The 14,201-nt window shown below is 30.5% G+C and overlaps 2 protein-coding genes across 3 annotated transcripts; one reads left to right on the top strand and one right to left on the bottom strand.

Annotated features, from left to right (window-relative positions):
- The first annotated feature begins 936 nt into the window (after window positions 1-936).
- On the top strand, window positions 937-6,196 carry LOC145558259 (inositol diphosphatase DSP4-like). 2 transcript variants are annotated; one of them, XM_081619444.1, is made up of 6 exons: window positions 937-1,440; window positions 1,729-1,822; window positions 3,255-3,404; window positions 4,913-4,970; window positions 5,078-5,121; window positions 5,247-6,196. In XM_081619444.1, the coding sequence occupies exons 1-6, from the start codon at window positions 1,130-1,132 to the stop codon at window positions 5,430-5,432; spliced, it is 843 nt and encodes a 280-aa protein (XP_081475570.1). In that variant the 5' UTR covers window positions 937-1,129; the 3' UTR covers window positions 5,433-6,196. The 2 variants fall into 2 exon arrangements, with proteins under 2 accessions (XP_081475570.1, XP_081475571.1); XM_081619445.1 differs by lacking the exon at window positions 3,255-3,404 and having other exon boundaries at window positions 945-1,440.
- A 4,526-nt stretch (window positions 6,197-10,722) lies between these two features.
- Window positions 10,723-12,689, bottom strand: LOC145558257 (1-aminocyclopropane-1-carboxylate oxidase 4-like). Its single transcript, XM_081619443.1, has 4 exons — window positions 12,479-12,689; window positions 11,993-12,219; window positions 11,469-11,802; window positions 10,723-11,266 (listed from the first exon to the last, which is right to left on the bottom strand). The coding sequence occupies exons 1-4, from the start codon at window positions 12,581-12,583 to the stop codon at window positions 10,964-10,966; spliced, it is 969 nt and encodes a 322-aa protein (XP_081475569.1). The 5' UTR covers window positions 12,584-12,689; the 3' UTR covers window positions 10,723-10,963.
- Window positions 12,690-14,201: the final 1,512 nt, after the last annotated feature.

The raw sequence follows: 14,201 nt of genomic DNA, 5'->3' as shown, positions 1-14,201 counted from the left end.
TATTTACTAATTTTCCACTATATATATATTTTTTTTCTTTAATACTTATTTTTACTAAATTAGGCCTCGTTCTCTTCACCTTAATTTTGCTGAACTAAAATTATTTTTACTGAACTGAAATTATTTTTGCTGAACTTAAATTATTTTTACTGAACTTAAATTAATTTTACTGAACTGAAATTATTTATGCTAAACTGAAATTATTTTTACTAATTTTCTATTATAATTCTTCTTTAATAAAACTGAATTTTGCTGAACTGAACTTATTTTTACTGAACTGAAATTATTTTTACTGAACTAAAATTAATTTTACTGAACTGAACTTATTTTTATGAGACCAATCCAACAAGATCCCACATGCCTATATTTTGCTTAACGTATAAATCATATTATATGGTCAAACAAGAGTGTTGAATAGTGCAAAAAGTCCATTGTTGCAATATTAATAGAACGGAGGAAGTATTCTTTTTTTTTTAAGGTGAAGAGAACAGGGCCTTAGGGTGTGTTTTATTTGCCTGATTTATCACAACTTATTTGAATTTAACTTAACTTATTTGAACTTATCAGTACTCCTGAACTTATTTTTCTTAAACTGAACTTATGTTTTCTTAAACTGAACTTATCTTAACTTATCCAGCTCAACTTAATCAGTGACAATAAGATGACTAAAAGTCTAAAACACACCATTGCTAAACAAAACTTATTTTTAATGAAGTGAACTTATTTTGTTAAGAGAATTAAACCGGATATAAGCTAATCCTATTTTTTTTTTTTTTTAAACCACCATAAATTGACTCCTAGTATTAGTAGTACAGTAGTTATTTTTGCGGTTAAAACTCAAAAAATTCGTGTATACTTGCATTAATATTCCTCCCATTTGATTGTCCTCTCTTTTCTACATTGCCGTCTCTCTGTTTTCAAATCCCTTTTTTTTTTCTCTCTCTAAAAACAAAAACACTTTCTCTCTCCTCCTTTTCCAGCCAACTCTATATAAACCCCTTCATTGACGCCAAACTCATTTCACACCGCGCATTTTCAAACCCCTTCTTTCTTTTCTTCCAACAATCAACACTTTAAAAAACAAAAAAACAAAAAACAAAAAACAAAAAAATCCTTTCAAAAAAAAAAAATGAAGGTTGAAAGATCATCATCTTCACCTAAGTGTGGTGATTGTGGTAATTGCAAAACCATCTTCGTCGTCGATTCCGACAACAACAACAACAACAACAACAAGAAGCAGGAATATAATAAGCACCTTTATAATGCTACTAATGTTGGTATTTTAGATGATGTTAATCATGATTATTATGATCATCTTAAAGATCACTTCTTCGTTCCGCCATTGAATTTTTCCTTTGTTGACAATGGCGTCTTTCGGTCCGGCTTCCCCGAACCTCCCAATTTCCCTTTCCTTCAATCTTTAGGTCTTCGTTCTATTATGTAAGTTTTGCTTTACACTCTCTCTGTTTATTTCGGTTAATTTAACCATCAGTCGAAGTTTTTGGTTGAGTTGGTACTTTAACAATTCGTCTGTTAGTTTCTTTTGAATGTTCTGATTTAAAGTGTCTAGTCAAACTTTTGACTATTATTCGTATTATAATCAATTTATGAAGTACAAAGATAAGATATTTAGCTTAGTGAATAATATTGACATTGTTCTTGCTACAATTTGATCTTAGAAATAAAATATGGTCTAATTATGATTTGTGTTGATTAAATTGGTCCTAGATATTTGTGCCCGGAACCATATCCTGAGACGAATTTGGAGTTTATCAAGAATAATGGAATCAAGTTATACCAATTTGGAATTGAAGGACACAAGGTAACAACTTGTTTTTGCATCTCTATATTTAATTACCTATGGTCGAATTAATAAGTAGAGTTTAGATGTACGCAATCTTACCTGACTATTGTTGACATTCTTAAATTTGAGTTGTCAATTTGAATTTCTGAAATGATTTATTTAGATTAGATAAGATTCGATTCAAATCACAATAGTTTACCGACGACCTTTGATATTCGAGTTTAGACATTATTTCTTTTGTTTGTCGAGAAGAATTATCCATACACGGTATCCAGCACACAAATTCGACACACTATGTGCCACCTGTCATCTTCTAATTGGTTATAATCTTCTAAAATCCTTTTAAATGTATAATAATAGCATATTTACTTTCAGTCATAAACCGGTCATTTAAACTGTACTTTGATTGTCATAATCAAAGATTTATACTCATCTTTGTTAAAATAGTATGTTTAAAGGAAGCTAACTAAGATGGTCATGGTTTTTTTTTTTTTAATTTTTTTTTAATTTTTTAATTTTTTTTATGTAATTAAAAATGGTCCTTATATTTATACGTAAAGAGGAATATATTGGTCTATTTGTCGATTGCTGCGACAACTAAAAATTATAATCAAAGAAGGATTTTTTTTAAAAAGAGTGATGAAAAAGGAGGATCTTTAAAAATAGAAAATGGAATATGCCTTGAGGGTGTTTATGTATGTATGTACTAGCAAGTGTACATTTTTTGAAAATTTATGTGTTTTAGTAACGTTTTCTAGTCTTGTCACATGCTATCATAGAATGAGCATGGAATATTTCTGTCCTATTGAAATCGTCTGCTCTATGATTGGATCTTTATTTGCCTCCTTTGTAGATTTTTTTTTTTTTTTTTTTTTTTTTTTTAATTTTTAATTTTTAATTTGAATTTCCCTTTTAGCCAGTTGCCATTGTAGATTTGTAGTACATGCTTGAATAGATGTTTTTATGCATGATCAATTCTACTCTTAAAGTGTCTCAAGTTGAAAAGGTAGAACTTACATGTTGTTACTTGTTATTGTTCATGCTACTTTTATTACTTACGCAATATCTTCTTGGTTGTGCTGTTATGATTGATAAGGTGAATTAGTTGTGATTATCTTTGGAGAGAAGTTTTAATAATATGTAAGACAACAGTCGTTATAAGATTTTGAATTGGCTGCGCTATTTCAATTCACTTGAATTTAAAAGTTATCGTGACGTGTATGAACTTACTTTTAAAGGATTTGAAAATTATTTTTAGCCTTTCTAATAATTAATTTGATTACAACTTTTTTATTTCTAAGGCGAAAAGAACAAAGCCATAAATAACTGTCCACTCAGATCAATTTGGTGACATCATGTCTATGGAATTAATGAATTATATAATACTAGGTACTTGGTCTATGTAGATCTCATTCTAGTTTGTCATATGTGTATTTATTTCCATGTGCAGATGTCAACTAAAAATAGGGAAAATGAAGTTGAATGCTTTAGTGAATCCAACAACTCAAAGAATATGCTGATTCAATTGGTTGTTTTGAGTTTAGCCCTTGAGTGTAATGCGGCTTCACAACCCATGGTGACTAATCAATCTCTAATCATGGTTAGCCCCTAGATTATAATTAGCTTCAATAATTCTTCACTTAAATAATCTCTACACTTTAAACTACGAGTATATTTATCTAAATATGAAAAGGTTTACATGATTTATACCCTTGTACTTTTACAAAATTCACGTGATACCCTTTACATGTAACTAACAATCTAACATCCAGTCGTCCACTCCTCAACTTTATAATAAGCACATAGTATGAGAAACATTATGTTGTTGGGTTCTATTGAATATGTTAAGAAGAGCTCCAATTTTTATTTTATTTATTTTTTTTTAATTGTTAAGGCATTAATGGTCTTGTTAATATGATAATTTGTCCCGTTAAATGATGTTGATTTTGTCACTTAAAATGATAAATTGTTAGCTTGCTAGCTACCGTGTTCGTGTTGGTAATTACAATCAATTTATAGCTTCTAGAGTCTTCTAAAATGGCATGCAATAGGAATTTGAATTGTGTGTTTAATTATTGTTATTTATATAGCCTTAAGCCCTTAATGTTTTTCTTGTGGTTCAAATTGATAATTTGTGGTTAACATATAATGACCTAGAAAGAACTAACTAAAAAAAAAAAAACATTTAATGAAAGCAAATTGGCGAGAGAATTATTTTGGATAGGTTCTACGTATTAAAAGCTTAAAGCCAGTCCATTTGCGAACTAAATGCATGTGATGAGGAGACAAAAAAAAAAAAAGGTAAAACTCCCCTTATAATCTATTATTAGCAAACTCGAACTTAGAACCTCAAAGTCGCACCCAAAAATAGACAACTTTAATCTAATGATAAGAGAAATGATGTTTAAGAAGTTTCTAATTTACCTAAACAATGGTCCCCTAAATTTGATTGATGCATGTTTTGCTGGTGTCAACTAAACTGAATAATTCAATACTTACCTCATCAATGACGAGTTAAAGTGTATATAACAAACATAGGATGGCTTCTTTTTTCTTTTTGTAGTGGCCGATTTAATTTATTTTTATTGCTTGAATTTTATTTAACTATGATTTTGTGGGTTCATGTTAACTGGAATCTGATCAAGCCACCACTTTATTTCCTACCTCTTTAATTCCTTTTCCAATCACTTGAAAGTTACAAATTAAATCTTTTGTACTCTTTCTTCCTTGTGTTTTATATATCACTCAGTCAGCTGTAAAGGATTAATTTAAAGAAAAGAAAATGACATTTGTACAAGTAGTACTCATATAACTTTTCTTACTACTTCAATTCATTCGGCAAACTTACCTGTCACGTTATATACTTTTTAAAATTTTACTAATAATCATTCAATATAATGGATGAACTTTCGATTTCATGTAGTGTTGTTTGAGTGTGTGTAATTGTAGTTAGAGATTTCGATTTCGATCAATATTTGAATTATTTGTTAATATTGATCACTTGTACGAGTCGTACCTCTATGGCTTGGATTAGTACGTGCAACCCGTTTATTTTAGTTCATTGAAATAAAATTTTCGGTATTGAATTGGAAATTTAATTTCTTATAGGAACCGTTTGTGAACATCCCAGATGATGCAATACGTGAAGCTCTAAAAGTTCTCCTAGGTATGACATAAAAATAATTTCATGGATCATGCCTAAATTTTTAATCCTAATTTCAGGCTTTTCTAGTAGTTCAATCTTAACTTGTTTGGGTGTTTTTTGTAATGCAGATGTAAGGAATCATCCAGTTTTGATACACTGCAAAAGAGGAAAGGTATTGCATCTTATAGCATCTATCATATGTGCTTTCGATTTCATTCGAAATATTATTGTCATCAAGATCTTTATAAACTAATGGTGGTTGTGTTTTGATCTGTTTCGTTTTGGTCAATTGATCAGCACCGAACAGGCTGCCTGGTGGGATGTCTAAGAAAACTACAGAAGTGGTGCCTGTCATCCATTTTCGACGAATATCAACGTTTTGCAGCAGCCAAAGCTAGAGTCTCAGATCAAAGATTTATAGAGTTGTTTGACACATCTAACTTCAAGCATCTTCCCATTTCCTTTTCTAATTCGAAAAGGTAACTAATTAACCAAGCAAGTCATGGTACATACATACTACTGCCTTAGAATAATTTGGAGAAGGTATGAGTATGTGTTCCTTAAGCACATTTCTGCTACAAAAAAGGCTTATTATTCGATTTTTCGATGATACACTCGATCAATGCGGAAAAATAAAAAGGCATCGTTCATTAGCTAGGCTCAAATAGCTACAATAGCCAGTATACGTCTCCTCTTTTAGTCCATTTTAGTTTACCTACTATGTGTTATTTTTCTCAAAATGTAGTTAGATTTTACGTGTTGTTTGAAATTTACGTACTTATTTAGCTTAGCTTAGTACTTCATGTAACACTTCTAAGTGATGAAAGACAGTGAAAGCGTTAGGATGACAGATTGACAACTCGTCAATCTTCTCCATATTTATCTAGTTGTTTCTACCAATGATTATTATCATGAAAAAGAACTCGAAAAATAATTGTATTATTCATATAACGTAACTAACCACCCCTATCTATTTGGCAAGTTGAATGTAGCAAAAATGTTGTACTCCTTAGGAAATTGAATGCTTTTTGAATGTACTTGCAAGGAGCTGTCATTGTAAGAAATCTCATCCAAGTGTAGTTATTGTGTAAACCCGAGTATGAAGGTTACGAAAAATCATTGTCTTCCTCGATTTTTAGTCGATTATTCGAAGATCTCTACCCTTTCAATAGGGTAATTGCAACTGTGTAATGCTTATTGCTTTAATTTCTATGATATATGAGAATATGACATATATTGATCTTTAATCCTTGAGGTATTGTTTGTGTCTTCCAGAACTTAGTTTTGTTGGTTTTCATTTGCTTTTATAGATGTTGACTTGGACTTGATGGAATGATGGTTAATAATGTTCGTGGATTAGATAATGAGACTGCTGTTTTTTTAGATGTTTGAAGTGCTCATTATTAGGGAAAAAAGGCATCTCTTCAAAATTGTTTGCATTCAGCTACCTTACGAACTAACGAACTTCCCCGATCTCTCCGTGTTTGTTTATCATATGGTATTTTCGTAAATAAATCAATAACTTTATCCGATCATCATTAACTGTGAACTCCTCATTATTGAAAAAAATTGTTGGTTTATTTACGAAAAATGTCTCACAAATTTGACTATTATCTCACAAAAAAATTTCACTAATTTGTGGTAACATCAGCCCAGTCTGTTTTGGAACCTTGGGCTATTATACCACTAATTGGACCTTGCTCATATAAGTTGGGCCGCTCATTCACTTTAACTCTCTTTTTTTTTTTTCCATAGCTTTCACCATTTACTTATTCTATTTATCTTTTTTTTGACATTTACTTATTCTATTTATCACTAGCCTATACTTCATACTTTTTCTGTTTCAAATTGGATTAAATATTTTGACTCTTAAATTTTAATGCTATTCATAAACTTTGCTTTAACTAGCATTTATTTCCATAGATTTTTGAAAAAATAAAATAAAATCACATAAGATTTTGTTGGATTCATTTTTAATGTGTACTTAATTTAAATTTAATTTTTAATATTTTATACAATAGTTATAATCAAACATTTTTTAGATTAAATTTTTTCTTTGTCGAACATGATAAAAAAAATATATTGTCATCTAATTTGAACTAGAGGAAGTATAAGTTTTCAAACTTTCTTATGAATATGAGACTATCTCTCCTTATATATTGCAATTACTTTCTCTCTATATATAATGCTAATTTAATAAGTTTTGATTCAAAAAGTTTGACCAACTGTTTATAGTAATGCGATTAGGTCCAATGGTTTGCAACATATACTACCCCTGATTTTCCATCAAATCTAAGCTAGTTTTCCTCCCATTTCACAATGTGTCATCCTCAAGTATGTATTTGTATATGAAAATAATTTCATTATATTAAATCTAGAGATTATAAAGTTAATTTTACAACAAAATTCAATATGAATTAAAGCCAGGGACTATAAAGTTAATTTTACAACAAGCATATTCTTTTTAATCAAATTACTTCATAATCTGATAAAATATATGCCTATATTTATGCCCTGTCTTAGAGTGAGCATGTGTCTTATACTCCCTCCGTTTTTAAATACTTGTCCCACTTTTCTTTTTCGGTCGTTTTTAAATACTTGCTCAATTTCCTTATTCAGAAAATTTGTACAATATTTAACTAATTTCTCTCACCTAGTGGACCCACTACATATTTTCTCTCCTCCAATCCTCTCCACTACTTTTGTTTTTTACAATTTTTTATTCTTCCACTTATCCCACTACCTCCATATATTATTATTTTCTCCTAAAACTCCGCGTATGGAGAAACGGAGCAAGTATTTAAAAACGGAGGGAGTACTTAAGGAATGGAGAATATTTCATATTTTTCTTGTGTAACTGATAAAGAACAAAAAAAATAAATTAATATAAGTCATATATTAAAATATATGCGTATATTAATATATTCTAATTTTAATTTTTTTTTTTTTTGAAAGAATATTCTAATTTTAAATTAGTTACATAAGATAGCCTTTTGATAAAATTTGAGAATAAAAAATTAACGGTTAAAGCTCACTATAAAAAACAGCACGAACGTGAGAACGTCGATTATATACACGAAACATTTAGAGTACAGAGTACTCTATAAGTCTATGACTCTTGACTACTTGAGTATTGAGCTCAATCTTTGATTATAATGATGGTGAATTGTAGCTCCACTTAACGAACATAATTTCCCTACATCTAGGTAGTGGCCTCGTTGAGTGCATCTATTTTGTGCACTTATAATCATGCATATGTTTGTCATTTACATGCATGTTGTATGTCTTCAACTTATTTCCTTGCATTCATGCATGGAAGATTATGATCATCATCTCTTGTGCGTTTGTTTTTGTCTGCTGCTTTTCGATCGAGGTCTATACTGTTCTTGCGTATTGTCACCATACTCACCAATCTTTAATGGAACTCGGCACTTGCAAGGAGAAGCCCAAAATGAAACTTTTCAAAAAGGAATACGCGTCAACTAAAAAAAAAACGAAGGTAGTATAAGCTAATCACCATCGTTGATTAGTATTTGTCCCATTTGACTTTTTAACAGGTATCAGTTCATTTATTTAAATAACATTATGTAATTACACATATCGAGTACTTTAAAATTATAAAAAGTTAATATTTTGAAATCCGAAACAAAACTAACAAATAGTATACTTGTACATGTGCAAAAGAACAAAGTTGATATACAACTTGCACTATGCTATTCCATGTTGGATAATTCTAGAGCATTACTTTAATTGATAGAGTTTTTTACTAATTTAAGCTAGGGACCTCACTCACCTGAGATTTCATGATCACAAGGAAAAACTTAGCTTATCAAGAAAACTTCATATTATTAATGATTTGTAGCTCCATATCCCCAACATAAAATGGCCTACATGTATCTCATTATTCTTGCATTAAGTTAATGTTTGAAGTCTAATTCTAGACTATATCATCATATTGTCGTCTACAATGTCTTCCTTAAGCATTGTTTTATGGTAACTTGAAACTTTAGTATGTTTTTTTGTGTCTCTACTTCTCTTTTAGCTCTTAAGAGTCATAAAAAGCTATAAAGTAAAGTAAGTTATTTTGATGTCCAAAGAAGTGCTTTTTTTACTAGACTTTGGCCTTATGAGCATTGAGAGGACATACGAAGAATGTAGCTTAGAGTCATTGATGTTATATATGGTGTTAGATCCTAAATCGTGTTTAGGGTCTACCTTTTTAGCTATAGTAGCCCTAAGCTTAGATCCTACCTTTGGGAGCATGATTAGCATCCGCTTAATTATGGCCAACTCACTATAGTTACGTAAAAATTAACATGTAGGTATAATGGAAAAACATGTTCAACTTATTACATAGAAAAGTGACCTCTATGTATAATGAAAAAGAACATGTTAGTGTAATGAGTAACATGGATCTAGACTCGAGAGCATAATGTGCAACACACTCCTGAGGTTTGAGATATGTATTACCAAGCCTAGAAAAAGAGAGAAATGGTGTGAGAAAATTAATAACAAAACCTACTTACCAGTGAGAAATAAGAATAATAATTTTGGTACACAAATTTATTGTAACTACAGGTCTACAGTAGTTAATAGTGTCATATACAGTGTTATGGACTTGTGGTACGAGTTCCAAGTTAGTAGGCCCAAACTTTCCCAAAGGCCCAAACTTGTGAAGCACTAAGCATATGGTCAAGTTAATAAATAAATTATAGTGATCATAAATTCATAATGGTTTCATTTTGAACATCTAATAGGTACTAGCTTATATCCCCCCCTCTCAATTTGATACCCGATCCTTCTAAATCTATATTAGTTGAAGTCTAGTAAGCTTTGGACAGGAGATGATCAATACATCAAAACAAAAGGTTTGGTACAATGTTAGGCTGTTAGCTCAACATAAATGTTCCAATTCCTATGTTAGAGTTGGTTACAAACTTATTGTTAAAGGACCAACTCAACTAAAACATTAAGCTGATGGTTGAGCCCCAAGAATATGTTTTATATTCTATCATTTACAGCTAAATCCGGAAATTGAAATTTCAAATGGATACCTGTGTTTGCTCACCCCACTAGGCTCTCAATAGCAGCTGACCCGGCTAACTTAAACATTAAAAACAATAACGCGTGTACTTCTTAGAGTAAAACTGTAGAAGTATAAAATCCCATTCCAATATGCCAAAAATGTGGGTTCTTAGTAGTACATAATCTACTACTACGTATTAATTTAGTGAGATTTGGTTTTTAGCTAAAAAATGGACAAAATTGCAGATAAGCCTGAGAAGATGCAATTAGATTTACATGGGATTTGATTTAAGAATGTAAAATACTTGTCAGATATCAGACTGAAGATTAATTAGTTCTGAGAGGTTTTGCAGATAAATCAGATATAGTGTACTACAAAATATAAAATTCTGTCATGCCCAATTCACAAACTTTTTTTCAAAATAATATCATGTCTAATTTCTACTGCTCGTTCGTGTATATATGTAGTATATAAGTTAAGTAGTTTACCCGTCTCATTCTTGGATTCTGAAGTAATTCTGTAATCATGAAGCGTTGTACTTATTAGGGAGTAAGCATTCAACGCGTTTCATCACAGCAAAAACCAATTTTGTAACGGGTGTCTTTTATGTGATTTGAGATGGCTAATTTGTTGTATAGAATTACACCCATAAGGCCATAAGCTGTTGTATATAAGTCACATTTGTTTATATCAGAAGAGGTTGTTAGCCAAGTTGTTACATAATACAGGACAAGATCAAGATGTCTCTTATAGAAATAATGAATTTGGTCCATTACTAAGTACAGTAATCAGATTTTTTTTTTTCAATATTTAGTCTAAAACAATTTAAAGTACATTACATGTCAACTATTAAATCATTTTTACTAGTGAAAAAACATAATTGAACTTGAACACAACTTTTACATTATTATTAGCAACAATATAAAAAATTTCTTTATACTATCATATGATATGATATGATAATCTATATGTTGATTATATTGGGTTTCTAATAAGCTGCTGCAACAGGACCCAACTCCAACTTGACACCATTTTCCAATTGCTTCATAGTTTCAAACCTTGGCTCCTTAGGCTGGAATTTAAGCCCTGCATACAGCTTCATGTAGTCATCAAAGACAAATTTCGGGTATATCGGTTTTTGCTCCTCTGCATCCTTCTCCACCAACGACGGTGCAGGGTAGATCACTGCATCACTCGCAGGGTTGTAGAATGAAGCAATCGACATTCTAGTCCCGTCTGTTTGCGCTACCACTCGATGCAGCACACTCTTGTACCTCCCATTAGTGATCACCTACATAAAGTAACATAATATTGTAAGGTCTTAGTACTAAAAATATTTGTACCTGTATATAAGGGGTGACTTGTTACGTGTCTCATTTAAGACCAGTTGTTACTAAAGTGTATATGATAGAATATAAAACATATTCTTGAGTTTCAACCATCAGCTGAGTTGGTTCTTTAACGGTGTATGTACAATTTTGGTGGTGACTTACCTCGAGTTGGTCACCAAGGTTGATAACAATGGAGTGACGCATAGGTGGAACATCGATCCATTTATCGCCTTTAAGGAGTTGAAGGCCGCTAACTTTGTCATCCTGGAAGAGGAGGATGATGCCACCAGCATCGGTGTGGGCTCGGAGTCCATTGATCAAGTCGGGTTTAGGGCACGGTGGGTAGTTGCTCACCTTGGTCCCATAGTTTGGTGCACTATTTCCATAGAACACCTTCTTAAGGTAACCTTTTTCAAGGCCTAAGTTCTCACAAAGCAAGTCCAAAAGATCTTCTGCTAGTTTTTCCAACTTCAGAGCAAATTCCTTCATAACCTTCCTGTATGTTCATAAACAATTGACCCGACAATTATTTTCAAACACCAGATAATAGTATATGTGACTATTAATTACAGTATTAAAAAAAAAAAACATTTATTTTCAAACTAAAAAACATTTATTTTCAAACTTGAGATAATAATATATGTGACTATTAATGGCAGTAATGGTTTTATTGTGTCACGTCTCACCTGTATTCATCGTCGAGATCAGGGATTTCGGTGATGTTAGAAGTAGGAAGATGGCGCAGATAGAAGGTGCTTTCCCAATCCAAGTCCTTAATCTCAGTAGACACATTCTCTAGGCCTTTGCTAGCAACTAGCTCTTTGAATCTCTGTTCCATACATTTCTTGTAGTGATCTTTGCTGATCCTCTCAACAGTGTCCAAAAGATCATGTGAAATTCCATGATTCACCAGCTATATCAACAATAATAATACTCATCAATAACAAATTAATTAGCCAAAAAAATAACTTTTACATGCTTGTATGAAAAAAAAAACTATAGTGAATAAAAAAGTCGTCAATGCATTTAGTCAATTAAAGGAGTCTTTTCTCCTAGTGGCGCGGACTCACTTGTATAGTCGTGCCACTAGGTGAATCTATAAAGGTATGTTTAATTGTTTATAACATCGTGAATAATAAGAAAAACGAATTAAAAAGACGTCTAAAATTTACCTCGAAAAAACCCCAGTTTTCACAAGCATCATGGATCTTTGCCATGGTAGCTTGTCTCTCCTCACCATTAAGATTCCCCAAATTGATAACTGGGAAATTCTCCATTGCTTAAAATTAACTCTCTTTTTTTTCTTGGTATAAGCTGAGTTTTTCTCTTATAGAATATTCTTTCTTTCTTGCTTTGCTCTTTGAGTTGTGATAAATGAGCTTTGGTCTGTCCTAAGCTATTTATAGAGGGTGGGAAAATAGGATTAAGAAAAGTAAACAAATTGAGATTTAATGAAATTTATTTAATTAAAAAAAAGTGGGACCCTGTATTTGGAGAATGTTTGGGACCTACCACATGATTTTACTTGTACATGTTTCATTAGTGATGGCTTAAGTGTGGGTCTAGATTTTTGACCAAAACAGGAGAAGAAGCATAAATGTCATTTATCTTAGATTTGAGTAAGAAGTTACCTAGTATTTTCGGGTTTGGAATTAGAGTAACCATAATGTTAGTCGTGGATTCCTTTTTTTTTTTTTTTCCTAATTATTTTATTTATTTATTTTTTAATTAAATTTAGTACTCTAAATAAATTTAATGAAAAATACAATGGAGTCGTCTTAATGTGTAATTTAAAAATTACATATTAAAAAATAATAAAAAAAACTACTCCCTACGTCCCTAATATAACGATCTATTTGACTTAATTTTAGTCCAAAAATATTCATTAACATTTGAATAATATAATAGGTATTGGAAAATATTAACATTTGAATGGCTGCATTTATAATCTACCAAAAATAAATAAATAAACAAAATAAAATAAAAATAAAATGAAAGTGAAACAATTAAACAAAGGGAATAATTTTCTCACAAGAGACTTTAATTATATTGAGGCTAGCTTGACCTAGTTGTGACTTGATAACTCAAAGTTTTGACGGGTATTGTGAAGATAATCCCAACTTTTTCTCTTATATTGTTGGATATATATATGTGGTATTTTAAGATTAAATCTTACTCCGTATTACCTAGTTATTATTTTAGTTTATCTGAAATTATTAGCATTTAAACTATATTATTTAAATTTATTTGAACTTATTAACCCTTATTTATATTATTTGAATTTTTATGAGCTTATCAAACCTAAAATACATAAAAAGTAAGGTGTGGTGAACAGAGTCTCACTTTGTTCTATCCACCTTATTTTTACTTATATCAACGAAAATAAATTTACTTTTTCTTTGTTCTATTCATATCTTATCTTACTTAAAATTCCGTCAAAAAAAAAATCTTTACTTAAAACAAGTTAAGATATAATATAAGCTAGATATATAAGTTCAGAAAAATAAATAATTTAGATGAGATATACAAAGTAGAAGCCCAAGTTTTCTTCACCCTATTTTAGTTAATTAACTCAATTATTTTTACTAAACTCAAATTATTTTTGTTGAACTGAAACTAATTCTACATAATTGAAAAATCAAATGAATAGAAATACACCCTTAACTTTTAAATTAATTTTGAAACATTTTACTCAATTTATTTTTCCCTTGCTAATCTTAATTTGGTGCAAAAAAACACTCTAAGAATTACTCCTTCCGTTTTTAAATACTGGCTCCACTTTTCATTTTTGGCTGTTTTTAAATATTTGCTTTATTTTCTTATTTGAAAAGTTTTACAATAATCAATTTATTTTTCTCAATTAATGAAATCAACATAAATCATATACGAGTAGTA

The sequence above is a fragment of the Chenopodium album genome, chromosome 9, assembly GCF_948465745.1.
Source record: "Chenopodium album chromosome 9, dcCheAlbu1.1, whole genome shotgun sequence".
Lineage (NCBI taxonomy): Eukaryota > Viridiplantae > Streptophyta > Magnoliopsida > Caryophyllales > Amaranthaceae > Chenopodium > Chenopodium album.
Note: the sequence above shows the minus strand (reverse complement) of the source record. Positions and strands in the feature narration are given on the sequence as shown.